Genomic DNA, 19,985 nt, shown 5'->3' with positions numbered 1-19,985 from the left:
GCCATGGACCCTCCTCCTGATGCAGCCCCTGCAGCAGCAGGAGCACAACAACCATTGCTTGTACAACCTCCTCTAATCCCAAACCCTCTTTCTCCTCCTAATTCTCCCACAGGTTTTGTGTCACTGGATGGAGTTGTTACACGTAGCGGTCGAGTCGTACATACACCTGCCCGGTATGTGTTATGTGTGGGACACAACCCGGACAACATCCAGCCTCCCGCCGCGCCGGGAGGGGAGGGGGAGTATTGTAGTGGACGTCTCTACAAACTGCGTAGCTGCACACCACCTGCTACCGTCTTCCCTAGCAACCAAGCGTATCCGCATTCCAATGCCCGCCGTATCTTAGCAACGGAACTAGTCACCGGCTACTTCTCGGGTTTTCCCAACATGACTCATAGAGGACTGGCGGCCGCTGCTGGGTGTATATAAGCTCTGTCTCTCCATTGAGATTCATTCTGCCCATTTTCCTGAACAAGCAACATCTCCTCCAGCAAGCTCCTAGCTGTCCAGCATTCATTCAATCAGGAGGCCAGCAACAGGCAACATCTTCTCTAACGAAGCTCCTGCACATCTACCTCCTTCACCAAGCTACTCACCAAACGTCTCTATTGACCAGCTCCTCACCACACAGCACCTCCAGCACCAGACTGTCTATCATATAACTTTTATATTATACAAGAAAACCACATTAGAGTTTCCTTCCATCCTGAGTGCTTGACGACATTAATACTTCGATACCCTACATTATTATTATTATTATTATTATTATTATTATTAATTATTATTAATTATTATTATTATTATTAATTATTATTATTATTATTAATTATTATTATTATTATTAATTTTTATTATTACTATTATTATTATTATTATTATTATTATCATCATCATCATCATCATCATCGCCCCCCAGGCCCTAATGTGGGTCAGTGACCTGCGCTCGGGTGGGCTAATCCCCGTAAAAAAAAAAACTTACCTTGCCACCTTCAGTCACCACTTACCTCACCATCTCAGTCATCCCTTTTACCACCTCAGTTACTACTCACCTCACTACCTGTCACCACTTTCCTTGCCACCTTCAGTCACCACTCACCTAACCACCTCAATCACCACTCATTTCGTCTCTAATCTTCATATTCAGTATCTCACCACCAATATTTCATTGTACTGTACTTACTCCTGTCACCACCTAAGTTGTCATAAACACTGATTACCTGTTCTTCCTCGTTGTCATGATCAATGTTGGTGTTTACTTCCTCGTCACCTTGAACAGTATTTGCATCATTTCCATCGTCATGACCAGTGTTCACATCACCTCCTCCACTGTCACGAGGACTGATCATGTCACCTCCCTTACTGTCACTAGGACTGATAACATCACCTCCCTCACCATCACGAGGACTGATCACGTCACCTCCTTTAATGACAAAATCACTGGCTTCGTCATCAACAATAACTTTGGGGTCATCGGACGTGGTACCTCCTTCAGGGCGGTCTGGGAGAACCTCTAACTGGCCACTGCTGCCAATCTTGAGGGGTCGCCCTTGGTATCTTAACAGCTCCTGAACCTGCCATAGAGGGATGTGGATCGGAGGCAGAGTGGTGGTTGAAGGTGTGTGGCTGAAGAAGAAGATCACAACCAACAGCATGAACACAAACGCCTGCACCACCAGGAGTGAACACCAGAAGTAAGCTGATAGAGGAAAAAAGCTCTTACTTTAACATAATAAAAATGTAGGGGTCTCTCTCTCTCTCTCTCTCTCTCTCTCTCTCTCTCTCTCTCTCTCTCTCTCTCTCACACACACACTGTAGGGGATAATTCACTACAGTGTAACTTGATTTAACAATTTGGTGCTTGTACAAAACCAATAAATTATAATATTACCCAGAGTATACACATACCAATCTAATACTGTAATACATACTGTAATCTCTGTCACAGTAAGAGCTGGTGAAAATAAACTTGAGTACATATTATATATATATATATATATATATATATATATATATATATATATATATATATATATATATATACAGTGGTCCCTCAGTTAACGAACACAATTCGTTTCAGAAGGTTGTTCGTTAACCGAAATTTTCGTTAACCGAATCCATTGTTTCAATGGGATATTGGGTATTTGGTTCCAGCTCACAGAAAAGTGCATACAATGTAAAAAAAAAATTGCAGTAAAGTACACTTACTTTGAGGTGTGTATGTAGAAGGTTCCTGGTTGATGATGATGATGGGAATTAGAAGTGGGGGTGGAGGAGAAGGGAGAAGAGAAGGAAGTGGGGATGGAGGAGAAATCACCTTTCAGGGGACCCATGCTTGATGCAGTAATTTCACAAATAAAATTTTGAGTTCACTAGGTGTAATTCAAGATTATTTTCTTTAAATCAACACTGCACTGCACTATATATTATCAATATGTTACCTAAATCTGAGAATGACCAATAATTTTAATGTAAAATGCTAAAATATTCAAAACACCATCAAAATAGATGCTCACTCCACTATCAACAGAGCCCAACTGACACCTTGCGGCTGAGTCGAGCTGCTGATGGGCGCACAAAAAACTAGTTCCCTGTACTGCATATATTATCATTATGTTAAATAAATGTTAAAATGATTAATAATTTTAATATAAAAAATGCAAAAATATTGAAGAGCACAACTTTATTGATATTTACTCCACTGGAAACAAATGTAAACACAGAACAGATTACTGAATTGGCAGACTAGCCCATCAGCTGATCAGATGATGCTCACAACAAAACGTGATGCTCGTAAGGATTTCGTTAATCAAATTTTTGTTTGTTAACCGAATTGAAGATTCTTATGAAAGGTAATTTGTTAACTGAAATTTTGTTAACCGAACCGTTCTTTAACAGAGGGACCACTGTGTAAATATATATATATACTGTGTATATATATATATATATATATATATATATATATATATATATATATATATATATATATATATATATATATATATATATATATATATATTTCATGTAGATCCACAATGAAAACATGGATAAGATTAATCTTGATAAAATCACACGGGAAAAGGGAAACAACGGAGCACCTTAGCTTTCGTCTTTATTCAAGACATCTTCAGAAGCAACTGGATTACATGGACAGAGAGAGGCTTAAATATACAGGGTGACCTTAAAAACATGAGGTTAGGTCATAATGATGTCATCCACTAATCCCCACACCAACACCACACGTAGAGGAGCTTAAGAGAAGGGGGGTGACGTGACTAGTCAGGTCAGGTCAAAAATAAGGGACCCACTAAATAACTATCATACATCTAGATCAAAGGTTTTCAAAGCATTTTTAACCTTGGGCCACTGACAAACAAATTTATGTAACATATTATCAGTTTTGAACTGACCATCACTAAGGTTTATTGATTTTAATTCCTTAATCAAACTAGCTTCAACCAGAAGTCTTTCTGTGACACAAGATGGTTTAAATACTTCTAAGCTTTTTTCCCAAGCAATGGGATGATTATTATTCCTAACATGAACGAACAAGGCAACTCCCTAGCACTGCATTGTACATATAATATATTTTATAAAAAACGCCATTGTGAGGTTCCCTTCTCACCTCCATCCTTAGTGCGAGATTTCCTACATAGCCTACAAGTAAACGCTACAAGCATTCCACAGTTATTCTAGTGTGAGGTACTGTGACCGACATCCACAGAGAAACAGTGGGCACCACGGGCAAGACGTGTGTTACGATCCCACAGTCTTGCCGGCGGTACACAGGATGTCAAATCAACCAAACATAGCCCGTTAAAATACCTAAAAAAAGAGAAAGGGAAGAAAGATTGTCGACTAAAGGAGGAGAGTTAATATATATATATATATATATATATATATATATATATATATATATATATATATATATATATATATATATATATATATATATATATATATATATATATATATATATATATATACAGTATGTATATATAATGAGGAAATAGTTAAGGCATCTTACTTTTCATCTCTTGTGGTTTCAGTGATGTGATATCAGGAAATCACTTATTTAGTCGTTGTTTTTGCTTTAGCTGATTCGCTTCTTTTGATTCCCCAAGAAACTTTTCGAACCAGTTTTTACCAGAAAACTGGTTCAATATTCACCTGAAAGGAAGACAGAAAGAGGGTAGTAAAAATGTAGATAAATTGCTTCAAATGAGATGAGTGAGGCATCCACACAGCATGTGTCATCTCGCACACAATTTGTGTGGGAGATGATACAAGCTGTACCTAAGAACATGCCTGTTTTCAAGGACATACAATGCTTAACTAGGCTCTGTAATCTCCACTAGTGGCCTGTATGAATCATGCAGAATTAGTGCCACTAGTAACCTGCACCATTCACAAGTATCCTGTACCGTTCACAAGTATCCTGCACTGTCCACTAGTATCCTGCACTGTTCACTAGTATCCAGCATCGATCACTAATATCCTGCACTGTTTACTAGTATCATGCACCGTTCACTAGTATGTTGCACTATTCTCTAGTATCATACACCATTCACTAGTATGTTGAACCGTTCACTAGTATTGTAGTGGATCTCTCCCCTACAACTACATCCGCATTCCAATGTGACAGTATCCTAGCAACCAGCCAACTGCTCAGAGGGGGGTGGGGTCACCATCTGCTACGTCTACCCTAGCAACGGATTCAAGAAACCGGCTAGTTCCCACGGGTTTACTTCCGGCTGCTGTGTATATAAGCTCGCAGTCTCTCCATTGAAATTCATTCTTCTCTAAGTTCCTGAACGCGCAACACCTCCTCCAAGCAAGCTCCTCGCTGTCCAGCTCTCATTCAACCTGGAGGCCGGCAACATGCAACATCCCGTCTAACGAAGCTCCTGCACCTCTACCTCCTGAAACACGCTACTCACCGAACGTGTCTTCTGAGCAGCTACTCACCACACGGCATCTCCAGCACCAGACTGTCTTGTATATAATATATTTTTTATGAGAAAACCACCACTTAGAGTTTCCATCCATCCATCCTGAGTGATAGACAACATAATAACACGTAACCCTACAAATGGTGACCCCCGGAAAAACGCACTCACACAGGATGGAGGACGGACGGATCTCTCTACCGACTTTCAACCACAACGTCGAGGACTGGTTAGATCATGTGGAAGCAATCCTCATCAGCTCACAAGCTACTGACGAGCAAAAGTACGGTGCCCTGCTCTCCTCCTTACCCACGGAAGTCGCCACGCATGTATCATGGACTACTTCCAACCCTCCAGAGAACAACAAATTCGCCACCCTGCGGGACGCCTTAAAAACGCATTACCGACGGACCTGCCCCAGTCTCCTGCAGAACCTATCTTCTATCTCCCTTGGAAACTCAACTCCGGGACTTCTGTGGGAGGAGATGTGTAGGCTGAACTCCCGGCATGCAGACAGACTTCCCGAACCTATCCTGCGCCAGCTTCACGCACAAAAGCTCCCCACACAAGTACGTATCACCCTGTCCACAGTAGATTACTCGTCGACACCTGAACTTTACACAACCGCGGCAGATAGAATATTCAATGAATACACTGCTGTGTGCCATGCGGCCGCAAACCACTCAGTGGTCACATCTCCACTTAGCCCCGGTTTCGTCTACCTGATCAACGCTCCTCAGAGAAGTAGCATTCCACCAGACAAGCAAGACATTAGGGACCTGTTGCAAACTTTGAACCGCAGGATGGACACCATTGACAGCTCTGCTCCTCCATGCCTGCTTCTCCTGTTCCTGCCCCACGCACTGTGTCCTATCAACCCCAACACCCCTGTCCTGCCCCAGACCCCAGCACAATGTACCTACCTTCTGTTGGTACCATCAACGTTTTGGCACTAAAGCTAGACATTGTGAGGCTCCCTGCAACTACACGGCGAAGCAACAGCGACGGAGACTGGTAGGCGCCATAACCTCCGCCACTATCAAGCAGCACATCACACGCCTTACTTCTGATCTTGACCACTTCACTCCTGCTGCCCGTCACGACCTACTACAAACACTACATCAAGCGGTTTCTGCATTCAAGGCTACTGCCCTACGCCAGCCTTCCCACCGCCCTGAACACATTTATCCAACACCTCCTCCACCAGTCTACCCACCATTGCCACTTGGAACACCACCTCGCCCACAACATTTCTGCATACCCTCTTTTCATCCTCAGGTACCTACTGCTCCTGACAACCCCGCAGCCGGCCCTAATGACCCAGATACCCCACCTGGCCCCCCTCCACCTGCGGCGATAGAAGCACCACATCCCTCGCCAGTACAACCTTCTCCTATCCACAACCCTCCTTCTCCCTCTGCTTCTCCCACAGATCTCGTGCCTCCAGACAGAGTCGTCTCCGCAGCGGCCGACTGATCCACACCCCTGCCTGTTATGTCTCACATGTGAGATACAACCCTGCTGACAACAAGTCTCCTGCAGCGCCTGGAGGGGAGGGGGAGTATTGTAGTGGATCTCTCCCCTACAACTACATCCGCATTCCATTGCGACAGTATCCTAGCAACCAGCCAACTGCTCAGAGGGGGGGGGGTCACCAGCTGCTACGTCTTCCCTAGCAACGGAGTCAAGAAACCGGCGAGTTCCCACAGGGTTACTTCCGGCTGCTGTGTATATAAGCTCGCAATCTCTCCATTGAGATTCATTCTTCTCTAAGTTCCTGAACACGCGACACCTCCTCCAAGCAAGCTCCTTGCTGTCCAGCTCTCATTCAACCTGGAGGCCAGCAACATGCAACATCCCCTCTAACGAAGCTCCTGCACATCTACCTCCTAAAACATGCTACTCACCGAACGTGTCTTCTGAGCAGCTCCTCACCACACGGCATCTCCAGCACCAGACTGTCTTGTATATAATATATTTTATATAAGAAAGCCACCACTTAGGGCAAGGGTTCTTAACCTGGGGTCCATGGATGGGCTTCAGGGGGTCCGTGAAGGTCAGATAAAAATTTAACATTTATCTTCAAGCCAAACAACAACCTTCTCATTGAAATGAACTTTTGAGCGGAATTAAAGTTTTGTTTTGTTTAATTTGCACAAGATGATTGTATTTCATTTTTGTATGGAGTGGTCATTAATTTTTGCATAAAAAAGTGTGAAGCATATTTCTTTGTTAAGATTGTTTACTTTATTCATACTTTGTGTATGTCATACACTGTATGAGGCAATGAATTTTCAATAAAATAGAGTATATTCATTGCATGCAAAGTTGTGTTTTTGTGCTTATGTGCATTTTTCTAGGGAGGGGGGTCCATAGCTTTCACCAGATTCCCAAAGGGGTCCGTGACTCAAAAAAGGTTAAGAACCACTGACTTAAGAGTTTCCATCCATCCATCCTGAGTGCTAGACAACATAACAACACTTAACCGTACAGTATGTTGCACAATTCACTAGTATCCTGCACCGTTCACTATACAGTATGCTATTTCCACGCTAACCTTGCCCGTAAGCCACACCCTTGTCTTTAGTTACAAATAGTTGATTGTTTCATAGAAAATGTTCATGTAGCTGTCCATTTACTCAAACTAAAATTCAATGTGTTCACAATTAATAATCAGATCCATTATTCTCTAAAATAATGTTAAATATCTGGAATATCAAAATTCAAAAGGCATTAGCACTTCAGAAAGGATGTTAGAACATTTAAAATATTCACCCTAAAAGGTCCGTCAAAGATGAAATAAGCTTTTAAATGAAGTCTTCACATAATTTCTTTGTTTTTTTATGGTAGTACTGTAGGTAGTAAGCGGCTACCAAACAGGGAGGTACTACCGCCTGGGAAGATATTGGAAGCATAATGTGTTGTCTAATGGTAGACACTGCTGCCATATGGCATCACGAAAATTGTGACCAAGTCCCAGGTTGCTGATCTGACTTTCTGCCTCATCTCACTTGTTTCACTTACTATTGACAACACAACATACAGTACAGTACTGTAGTGGACGTCTCCCCTACAACTGCGTAGCCACATTCCAATGCCACAGTATCCTAGCAACCAGCCACCTGCTACGTCTTCCCTAGCAACCAAACGAGCGGCCCAGGGGGGGACGTCACCAGATGCCACAGTATCCTAGCAACCAGCCACCAGCTGCTACCGTGTCCTAGCAACGGGTCGAGAAACCGGCGATTTCCCACGGTTTACTTCCGGCGGCTGTGTATATAAGCTCTGTCTCTCCATTGAGATTCATTCTGCTCTCGGTTTCTGAACACGCAACACCTCCTCCAAGCAAGCTCCTCGCTGTCCCGCTCTCATTCAACCTGGAGGCCAGCAACAGGCAACATCTTCTCTAACGAAGCTCCTGCACATCTACCTCCTTCAACACGCTACTCACCGAACGTGTCTACTGAGCAGCTCCTCACCACACGGCATCTCCAGCACCAGACTGTCTTGTATATAATATATTTTATATAAGAAAGCCACCACTTAGGGCAAGGGTTCTTAACCTGGGGTCCATGGATGGGCTTCAGGGGGTCCGTGAAGGTCAGATAAAAATTTAACATTTATCTTCAAGCCAAACAACAACCTTCTCATTGAAATGAACTTTTGAGCGGAATTAAAGTTTTGTTTTGTTTAATTTGCACAAGATGATTGTATTTCATTTTTGTATGGAGTGGTCATTAATTTTTGCATAAAAAAGTGTGAAGCATATTTCTTTGTTAAGATTGTTTACTTTATTCATACTTTGTGTATGTCATACACTGTATGAGGCAATGAATTTTCAATAAAATAGAGTATATTCATTGCATGCAAAGTTGTGTTTTTGTGCTTATGTGCATTTTTCTAGGGAGGGGGGTCCATAGCTTTCACCAGATTCCCAAAGGGGTCCGTGACTCAAAAAAGGTTAAGAACCACTGACTTAAGAGTTTCCATCCATCCATCCTGAGTGCTAGACAACATAACAACACTTAACCGTACAGTATGTTGCACAATTCACTAGTATCCTGCACCGTTCACTATACAGTATGCTATTTCCACGCTAACCTTGCCCGTAAGCCACACCCTTGTCTTTAGTTACAAATAATTTGATTATTTCATAGAAAATATTCATGTAGCCTGTCCATTTTTACTCCAAGCTAAAATTCAATGTGTTCACAATTAATAATCAGATCCATTATTCTCTAAAATAATGTTAAATATCTGGAATATCAAAATTCAAAAGGCATTAGCACTTCAGAAAGGATGTTAGAACATTTAAAATATTCACCCTAAAAGGTCCGTCAAAGATGAAATAAGCTTTTAAATGAAGTCTTCACATAATTTCTTTGTTTTTTTATGGTAGTACTGTAGGTAGTAAGCGGCTACCAAACAGGGAGGTACTACCGCCTGGGAAGATATTGGAAGCATAATGTGTTGTCTAATGGTAGACACTGCTGCCATATGGCATCACGAAAATTGTGACCAAGTCCCAGGTTGCTGATCTGACTTTCTGCCTCATCTCACTTGTTTCACTTACTATTGACAACACAACATACAGTACAGTACTGTAGTGGACGTCTCCCCTACAACTGCGTAGCCACATTCCAATGCCACAGTATCCTAGCAACCAGCCACCTGCTACGTCTTCCCTAGCAACCAAACGAGCGGCCCAGGGGGGGACGTCACCAGATGCCACAGTATCCTAGCAACCAGCCACCAGCTGCTACCGTGTCCTAGCAACGGGTCGAGAAACCGGCGATTTCCCACGGTTTACTTCCGGCGGCTGTGTATATAAGCTCTGTCTCTCCATTGAGATTCATTCTGCTCTCGGTTTCTGAACACGCAACACCTCCTCCAAGCAAGCTCCTCGCTGTCCCGCTCTCATTCAACCTGGAGGCCAGCAACAGGCAACATCTTCTCTAACGAAGCTCCTGCACATCTACCTCCTTCAACACGCTACTCACCGAACGTGTCTACTGAGCAGCTCCTCACCACACGGCATCTCCAGCACCAGACTGTCTTTCATATAATATATTTTATATAAGAAAGCCACCACTTAGGGCAGGGGTTCTTAACCTGGGGTCCATGGATGGGCTTCAGGGGGTCCGTGAAGGTCAGATAAAAATTTAACATTTATCTTCAAGCCAAACAACAACAACCTTCTCATTGAAATGAACTTTTGAGCAGAATTAAAGTTTTGTTTTGTTTAATTTGCACAAGATGATTGTATTTCATTTTTGTATGGAGTGGTCATTAATTTTTGCATAAAAAAGTGTGAAGCATATTTCTTTGTTAACATTGTTTACTTTATTCATACTTTGTGTATGTCATACACTGTATGAGGCAATGAATTTTCAATAAAATAGAGTATATTCATTGCATGCAAAGTTGTGTTTATGTGCTTATGTGCATTTTTCTAGGGAGGGGGGTCCATAGCTTTCACCAGATTCCCAAAGGGGTCCGTGACTCAAAAAAGGTTAAGAACCACTGACTTAAGAGTTTCCATCCATCCATCCTGAGTGCTAGACAACATAACAACACTTAACCGTACAGTATGTTGCACAATTCACTAGTATCCTGCACCGTTCACTATACAGTATGCTATTTCCACGCTAACCTTGCCCGTAAGCCACACCCTTGTCTTTAGTTACAAATTGTTGATTGTTTCATAGAAAATGTTCATGTAGCTGTCCATTTACTCAAACTAAAATTCAATGTGTTCACAATTAATAATCAGATCCATTATTCTCTAAAATAATGTTAAATATCTGGAATATCAAAATTCAAAAGGCATTAGCACTTCAGAAAGGATGTTAGAACATTTAAAATATTCACCCTAAAAGGTCCGTCAAAGATGAAATAAGCTTTTAAATGAAGTCTTCACATAATTTCTTTGTTTTTTTATGGTAGTACTGTAGGTAGTAAGCGGCTACCAAACAGGGAGGTACTACCGCCTGGGAAGATATTGGAAGCATAATGTGTTGTCTAATGGTAGACACTGCTGCCATATGGCATCACGAAAATTGTGACCAAGTCCCAGGTTGCTGATCTGACTTTCTGCCTCATCTCACTTGTTTCACTTACTATTGACAACACAACATACAGTACAGTACTGTAGTGGACGTCTCCCCTACAACTGCGTAGCCACATTCCAATGCCACAGTATCCTAGCAACCAGCCACCTGCTACGTCTTCTACTGCAGCAAAGCATGAGAGGCCCAGGGACGTCTTGGGCTCTACAGTATCTAACAGCTTCCAGCCACCAGCTACTACCGTGTCTAACAGCAGGTCCGAAAACCAACATTTCCAGGTTGCTGGCAGCTGTGTATATAAGCTCTGTCTCTCAGAGGCCCAAGAGATTCATTGTTCTGCTCTCCAGGTTCTGGACACACCTTTTCCTCCAAGCAAGCTCCTCCTTTATCCATCATCATTCCTTCAGAGGCCAGCAACAGGCAACATCTCCTCTAACGAAGCTCCTGCACATCTACCCCCTTCAGCACGCTACTCACCGAACATGTCTACTGAGCAGCTCCTCACCACACGGCATTTCCAGCACCAGACTGTCTTTCATATAATTTATATTATATAAGAAAACCACCACCTAGAGTTTCCATCCATCCATCCTTAGTGCTAGACAACATAATATCACGTAACCCTACAAATGGTGACTCCCGGAGATTCGCACTCACACAGGATGGAGGAGAAACTGATCACGCTCCCAGTCTTCAAGCAGCATGGAAGACTGGCTTATCCACACAGAAGCAGCTCTGCTACTCTAAGCAGACACCAGCTCCTCTTCCTGCCCCAAGCACCACGTCCTACCGACCCCAGCATACCTGTCCTGCTTCAGACGCTGACCCCAGCCCAGCAGTACCCCCTGCCGCCCCTGAAGCGGCCTCTGTTCCTGAGTGCGGACCCACACACCCCTCTTTTCTCCCTCAGGTACTCCCTGCTAATGTCCTGCACCCTGCTGCTGTCGTGGACCCAGCTGCTGTCACGAGCCCTCATCCGCTTCTGCTGACGCAGCCCCTGCTCCTGACCCAGGCCCACACACCCCAGCAGGCGCATCTGACGACCCCAGCACACCCATCCTGCCTCAGACGCCGACCCCAGCCCAGCAGTAACCCCTGCCGCCCCTGACGCGGCCTCTGTTCCTGAGTGCGGACCCACACACTCCTCTTTTCTCCCTCAGGTACTCCCTGCTAATGTCCTGCACCCTACTGCTGTCGTGGACCCAGCTGCTGTCACGAGCCCTAATCCGCTTCTGCTGACGCAGCCCCTGCTCCTGACCCAGGCCCACACACCCCAGCAGGTGCATCTGATGACTCTGTACCTGTCATGAGGGAAGCACAACATTCATCGCCTCCACACACCCTTTTTCTCCCTCTCTCCTCCCATAGATAGTGCGTATTGACAGTTGTATCCAGGGACAGGCTCATCCACGCCATCGCCGTTGTCTCACATGAGGCATGCACCGCCCGTTCTGCCTCACATGTGCTAAGCAACTTTGCAGACAATAAGTCTCCTACACCGCCTGAAGGGAAGGGGGAGTATTGTAGTGGACGTCTCCCCTACAACTGCGTAGCCGCATTCCAATGCCACAGTATCCTAGCAACCAGCCACCTGCTACGTCTTCCCTTAGCCCAGCCACCTGCTACATCTTCCTAGCAACCCAGCCACCTGCTACACGACCCTAGCAACCAGCCACCTGCTACATCTTCCTAGCAACCAGCCACTCGTCTTCCCTAGCAACCAGCCACCTGCTCGTCTTCACAACAGCAAAGCACCTGCTTTCGTCTTCTAGCAACCAGCCACCTGCTACATCTTCCCTAGCAACCAAACGAGCGGCCCAGGGGGGGGGGGGCGTCACCAGATGCCACAGTATCCTAGCAACCAGCCACCAGCTGCTACCATATCCTAGCAATGGGTCGAGAAACCGGCGACTTCCCACGGTTTTCTTCTGGCGGCTGTGTATATAAGCTCTGTCTTTCCATTGAGATTCATTCTGCTCTCGGTTTCTGAACACGCAACACCTCCTCCAAGCAAGCTCCTCGCTGTCCCACTCTCATTCAACCTGGAGGCCAGCAACAGGCAACATCTTCTCTAACGAAGCTCCTGCACATCTACCTCCTTCAACACGCTACTCACCGAACGTGTCTACTGAGCAGCTCCTCACCACACGGCATCTCCAGCACCAGACTGTCTTTCATATAATTTATATTATATAAGAAAATCACCACCTAGAGTTTCCATCAATCCCATCCTGAGTGCTAGACAACATAATATCACGAAACCCTACAGTACTGTATATTGTTTCTCACTTTTGATCTTTTTTTGTATTTCTTTATTATTATTATTATTATTATTATTATTATTATTATTATTATTATTATTAATATTATTATTATTATTTAATTTTCATTTTTTTTTATTTTGAATTTAATTCACTATGAGTACCAGTAATAATAATAATAATAATAATAATAATAATAATAATAATAATAATAATAATAATAATTATTATTATTATTATTATTATTATTATTATTACTATTATTATTATTATTATTATTATTATTATTATTATTATTATTTTTATTTTCATTATTTTTATTGTTAATATTATTATATTTTCGCCTGCCCTCCCCCAGGCCCCGATGTGGGTCAGTGACTTGTGCCTGGGTGGGCTAATCCCCGTTAAAAAAAAATGATACCAAAACAAAATTTACGGGCTGAATATATCCCAAATCATTTATATAACTTATAAAACTGTGAGGGCAATTTTTTGGGGGGTGAGAGTTGTAAACTCTTGGAAGAATCTACCAGAAAGTGTAGTGACGGCACCGAGTGTGAGCTCTTTCAAGACCAAACTTGACCAATACTGGAGCGGGTTTAGGTACATTTAGGATCCGGTGCATGCCCAGTACTTGCCAACAGTGCGTAACAGAGATGTGACCAATCGCCCAAGCTGCTAACGAGCCAATCAGTGGTGAAGAGGATAAAAGTAAAAGATATAAATACGCGCAGTTTGGAAGGGGGGAACGCTCAGGGGGAACAGCCACTGGACTTCGCGGCCAGATCAACGACAGTCTGACATAAGTTGGACACTTTTTATTTTTTTTTATTTATTTATTTTTTTTTTAATGGGGATTAACCCACCCGGGCAGAGGTCACTGACCCACATCGGGGCCTGGGGGCAAAAATTTAATAATTATTCATAGTAAATAAAATAATAATGATAATATTAATAATAATAACACTGTAATAATAATAATAAAGAACTATAAAGAAATAAAAAATAAATCAATAGTGAGAAACGTGTAGTGGACGTCTCCCCTACAAACTGCGTATCGCATTCCAATGTGCCGCCTTCCCTAGCAACCAACCAGATGTTACCGTATCTTAGCACCGGAACCAGTCACCGGCGACTTTCTGGGTTTTCCCAACATGACTCATAGCGGCTGCTGCTGGGTATATAAGCTCCGTCTCTCCATTGAGATTCATTCTGACGATTCTTCTTGAACAAGCAACACCTCCTCCTCCGCCGCTGCCTGGCTGCCTTAGCTCCTCCTCGCCTGCCTGGCGGCCCTCGCTCCCGCCAGTGAGCATGGCGACCCACCAGCAGTCCTTCTACTGAGCAGCTCCCCACCACACGGCATCTCCAGCACCAGACTGTCTATCATATAACTTATATATTATACAAGAAAACCACATTAGAGTTTCCTTCCATCCTGAGTGCTAGACAACATTAATATCTCGATACCCCTACAATGGTGGCAGCGCTGGAGGAGGAGGTGTTGCTTGTTCAAGAAGAATGGTCAGAATGAATCTCAATGGAGAGACAGAGCTTATATACCCAGCAGCAGCCGCTATGAGTCATGTTGGGAAAACCCAGAAAGTCGCCGGTGACTGGTTCCGTTGCTAAGATACGGTAATATCTGGTTGGTTGCTAGGGAAGGCGGCACATTGGAATGCGATACGCAGTTTGTAGGGGAGACGTCCACTACAAACGTTATACTGTATGTATGTTGTGTTGTCAAGTAAGAGAAACAATTGAGACCCTGCAATTGTGTATAAATGAGGCAGAAAGACTGATCAGCAACCTGGGACTTGGCCACAATTTTCGTGATGCCATATAGCAGCAAAGTTCACTAGTATCCTGCACCGTTCACTAGTATCCTGCACTGTTTACTAGTATCATGCACCGTTCAATAGTATCATGCACCATTCACTAATATCCTGCACCATTCACTACTACCGTTCACTAGTATCCTGTACCATTTAATATTACCATTCACTAGTATCCTGCATCGCTCACTAGTACCATTCACTATTATCCTGCACCGTTCACTAGTATCATGCACTGTTCACTAGTATAGGGTTGCCATATCTGAACATTAAAAAAAGAGGACGTTCCAGACGACATCCCCCCCCGGCACACACTTTGGCGCTATGTAACCTTGAAGCAGCGTGACAATTAATTTTGCATATTTGCATAACATTAATATATATATATATATATATATATATATATATATATATATATATATATATATATATATATATATATATATATATATATATACCAGTATCGGTGTACTGTATTGCATTGTGTTTTTAATGTACGCTAATATACAACATTCATGGTAAAGAAATCTTAAAAATAATAAAAAAAATTACCTTTGCTTATGGCTGAATATCTTCATTCCCTTAGCTGCAGTCTTCTTCCCCCACTGTGTGTGCGACTTGATGTGCCCATGCACATCAAGATTATGGTTGAAAATTGCTAAAATGCCTTAAATGCAGGTCAAGAAAAACAAATGCTACAGTGTAAAAAAAAGCCATAAGAAAAAAAATGGTATACTTTCAACATTTCATTTATGGCTGTAATAGCACTAAATACAAAAACGAATTTAATAATGCGCGTGGCTGAAGAACAAGGAAAAGCAGTACATGACACTACATGCTAGCCCAAAAATTGCTAGCAGCTAAGTTGACAACACCGTACAGGCGTACACGTGACTTATCAGCTGACGAAAACTGAACGAGATCTGTACGGTTTCCACCTCCCCTCTCTCACAGTCTCTCTCTCTCGTCGTCACAGTTTCATGTTTTTTTTTCCGTGGAGAAAATGATGGAAGCTGAAATTCCGGACTTTTAAAGAATTTTAAAAATTACTTCCGGACGAAGATTTCGAGACCTAAATGGAGGACATGTCCGGGAAAATACGGTACGTATGGCAACCCTACACTAGTACCATTCACTAGTATCATGCACCATTTACCATTATCCTGCTTGTTCACTAGTATCCTGCACCGTTCGCTAGTACCATTCATTAGTATCTTGCACTGTTCACTAGTATCCTGCACCGTCTACTATTATCCTGCTTGCTCACTAGTATCCTGCACCGTTTGCTAGTACCGTTCATTTGGGTCTTGCACTGTTCATCAGCACCGTTCGCTAATACCCTGTACTGTTCACTGGTATCCTGTACCGCTCACTAGTATGTTGCACATATCACACCATTATAATACAAATTATTAATTAATATAAATTATTACTGCATTCCGATGGCGAATCCCAGATTTTGAAAGACTTTTATGTCAAATTTATATCCACTGGTAATTTAAAAATGATCTTAGCTGGCTTGCTTAAACATTAATATAAATATAACTTTCATAAACAGTGTTAAAACTAAAATGAGACTCTACTAGACATACTCCTCCATACCCAACTCCTAGGAACACGAGTTGCGTGCGAATCTTTGTGAATCGCTCTTGGAACTACTGTACACGAATTCAGGGAGAGCGGCACTCGCAGGTATTTGCGCACCTGTTCCGTCTTTTACCACTTGATCAGGTTTGATCTGGTTGACATAGCTGTTCTCCGCGACCCTAGTCACTGTTGGCCAGGACGCTGTCGTGGCTGTTTTACCTATTCCCGGCGACCACAGCATATGTTGGCGTGGATACTGGCGAGGGTAGATAGGAGTTTTTCCAGCGGACGTTTCCTCAAGGCTAGTTTAAGTAGGGTTAAAAATAGAGAGGTCCTTTCAGAATATTTTTGGAACAGAAATCTCTGGCAAGGACTTGAGGCATTTATTGTTTGTGTTCTGGGGTCTAAAACAAAACCAGGTGTGATATTTACTTCACATCATGTTCCTGTGGGGGACCGGTGGTATAAGCGGTACCGTTCTTGCCTCGCAAGCGAGATGTCACGGGTTCGATTCCCGGGCCGGTGGAAGTTGTTTGGACTTACTTCCTGGCCCCCATTAGTCCCTGTTCACCTAGCAGTAAAGTAGGTACCTGTCGAAAGTTGCGAATTCGTATTCAGGGATTTGTTGGAGCTTCCAATAACTTGATGACATAAACCACTGACTCTTCAGGCTTCTACGCCCTTGACTCTTCAGGTTTCTACGCCCTTAACTCATGAGACATAAAGGCAAGCATGAACTTAGCATGCTTCCCTGTTGGTCGCTGTAAACGCTTCTGCGCTTCACCTTGCACAAGGATGTAGGTGGGTGCCCAATAAAAAAAAAATCAAGTTCCTGTGTGTGTGTGTCAGTCAGTCATTTATAATAATATGCCTCTCTATTATGTGTATTATCTGTATGAATGTTTACAGTGTTTCAATATGACCTGGGACGTCCCCTGGTTTTTAAATTCACCCTCCATCTTTATCCTTCATCCTTTCAGTGTCCTCCAGTATGTATATCTGGCTCCCTTCAGTGTCCTCCAGTATGTATATCTGGCTCCCTTCAGTGTCCTCCAGTATGTATATCTGGCTCCCTTCAGTGTCCTTCAATATGTATATCTGGCTCCCTTCAGTGTCCTTCAGTATGTATATCTGGCTCCCTTCAGTGTCCTCCAGTATGTATATGTGCCTCCCTTCAGTGTCCTCCAGTATGTATATGTGCCTTCCTTCAGTGTCCTCCAGTATGTATATGTGCCTTCCTTCAGTGTCCTCCAGTATGTATATGTGCCTTCCTTCAGTGTCCTCCAGTATGTGTATGTGCCTTCCTTCAGTGTCCTCTAGTATGTGTATGTGCCTTCCTTCACTGTCCTGCAGTATGTATATGTGCCTTCCTTCAGTGTCCTCCAGTATGTATATATGCCTTCCTTCAGTGACCTCCAGTATGTGTATGTGCCTTCCTTCAGTGTCCTCCAGTATGTATATGTGCCTTCCTTCAGTGTCCTCCAGTATGTATATGTGCCTTCCTTCAGTGTACTCAGTATGTATGTGCCTTCCTTCAGTGTCCTGCAGTATGTATATGTGCCTTCCTTCAGTGTCCTCCAGTATGTATAATAATGCCTTCCTTCAGTGTCCTCTAGTATGTATATGTGCCTTCCTTCAGTGTCCTTCCAGTGTTATGTATATGTGCCTTCCTTCAGTGTGTCCTCCAGTATGTATGCCTTCCTTCAGTGTCCTCCAGTATGTATATGTGCCTTCCTTCAGTGTCCTCCAAGTATGTATATGTGCCTTCCTTCAGTGTCCTCCAGTATGTATATGTGCCTTCCTTCAGTGTCCTCCAGTATGTATATGTGCCTTCCTTCAGTGTCCTCCAGTATGTATATGTGCCTTCCTTCAGTGTCCTCAGTATGTATATGCCTTCCTTCAGTGTCCTCCAGTATGTGTATGTACCTTCCTTCAGTGTGTATCTATATGTGCCTTCCTTCAGTGTCCTCCAGTATGTATATGTGCCTTCCTTCAGTGTCCTCCAGTATGTATATGTGCCTTCCTTCAGTGTCCTCCAGTATGTATATGTGCCTTCCTTCAGTGTCCTCCATTAAAAACAAGAATCCTCAACAAATCTATCACGAAACATGCAAAAACAAGCTGCACATAATCACCTCATAACAGTTGTGAGTCAGAACAGGTGTCTTGGCGTGCACAAACACATGCTGCGACCTCAACTTGACAACACCAGATATACACCCCGACCCCTCCTAGTATACTGTAGGTGTCTTGTTTCTGTGTTTTCTCAACATCACGCTCTGTGTTATAATCATTCAACTGCACCGCACCTTGCCTGTTGATCCAAAGGTACGTCGAAGGGTAAGCCACTCGACCGGATCCCACAGCCAGTCATGCGAAAAACAATATGACGATACGGCATAGTCAGTAAAATAACACTTGTGCCTGTCATACGTGTTTACAGATGTTTGTATTAACCAGTTCATTGTGGTTTTTGTCGGTCCTTGCCGTCACAACACACCAGCCATCGACCTTAAAGTTCACCAGGATAATCAGATACCGATACTTCATTTACGAATTTAAGTATTCTTATAAATTTAGGTATACGTTAATGGCAGAGCTCCCTGTCCTATACACGCAGTTTTTCCAATAATCAAATATGTATTATAAGCCTCCACTGTTACCCGTGGAGCCATTTAAGTAGAAAGTAGTGGTGGTTTCTAAAATAACAAAAACAAAAAACATGGTGCATATATTAGACTCTATTTGCTATGTGGACAGTAACTATCTTTTGAGGCCTGCTTATGTTGCAAGAAATTTTATTCCTGGAGAAATGTTGTGAAATATTTTTGTCTTTGTACATTCGAAATTGCTTGGAATCTATTCGATATTTTCTACAACGTAATTTACAATCAACAGCCTAACCCAGGGGTGGGCAATTATTTTTGATGGAGGCCCACTTCATGAATGGTGGCACACTTCGCGGGCCACCCACTTAATGTAGATGCAAATGTATTATATTAACACAAAGTAAAGCCTTGTATTTGTAAATACAAATGCAGTGGCGGGCCACAAAAATAATTTGGCGGGCCAAATGTGGCCGGCGGGCCATACTTTGCCCACCCCTGGCCTAACCCCTTCACTACGGGAACACCACGTTTAATATTTTATTTGGCTAATGCCAGACGAATTTATTCATCTCAGAGGGATCCCGTACACAAGAGGCTAAGAAAAACTGGTATTTGATAACAGTGGACGATTAATAAAAGTCATTTAATGAAATTGCTTAAGTACTGCAGTTAACGGCGT

The 19,985-nt window shown here is 43.0% G+C and overlaps 1 protein-coding gene across 2 annotated transcripts; it reads right to left on the bottom strand.

The window, feature by feature from the left end:
* Nucleotides 1–916: 916 nt before the first annotated feature.
* On the bottom strand, nt 917–16,784 carry LOC121876031 (putative surface-exposed virulence protein BigA). 2 transcript variants are annotated; one of them, XM_042380902.1, is made up of 3 exons: nt 16,703–16,784; nt 4,025–4,167; nt 917–1,696 (listed from the first exon to the last, which is right to left on the bottom strand). In XM_042380902.1, the coding sequence occupies exons 2-3, from the start codon at nt 4,029–4,031 to the stop codon at nt 1,149–1,151; spliced, it is 555 nt and encodes a 184-aa protein (XP_042236836.1). In that variant the 5' UTR covers nt 4,032–4,167; nt 16,703–16,784; the 3' UTR covers nt 917–1,148. The 2 variants fall into 2 exon arrangements, with proteins under 2 accessions (XP_042236836.1, XP_042236837.1); XM_042380903.1 differs by having other exon boundaries at nt 16,713–16,771.
* Nucleotides 16,785–19,985: the final 3,201 nt, after the last annotated feature.

This window comes from Homarus americanus, unplaced genomic scaffold, assembly GCF_018991925.1.
Source record: "Homarus americanus isolate GMGI-L3 unplaced genomic scaffold, GMGI_Hamer_2.0 scaffold24733, whole genome shotgun sequence".
In the NCBI taxonomy this organism is placed as follows: domain Eukaryota; kingdom Metazoa; phylum Arthropoda; class Malacostraca; order Decapoda; family Nephropidae; genus Homarus; species Homarus americanus.
Note: the sequence above shows the minus strand (reverse complement) of the source record. Positions and strands in the feature narration are given on the sequence as shown.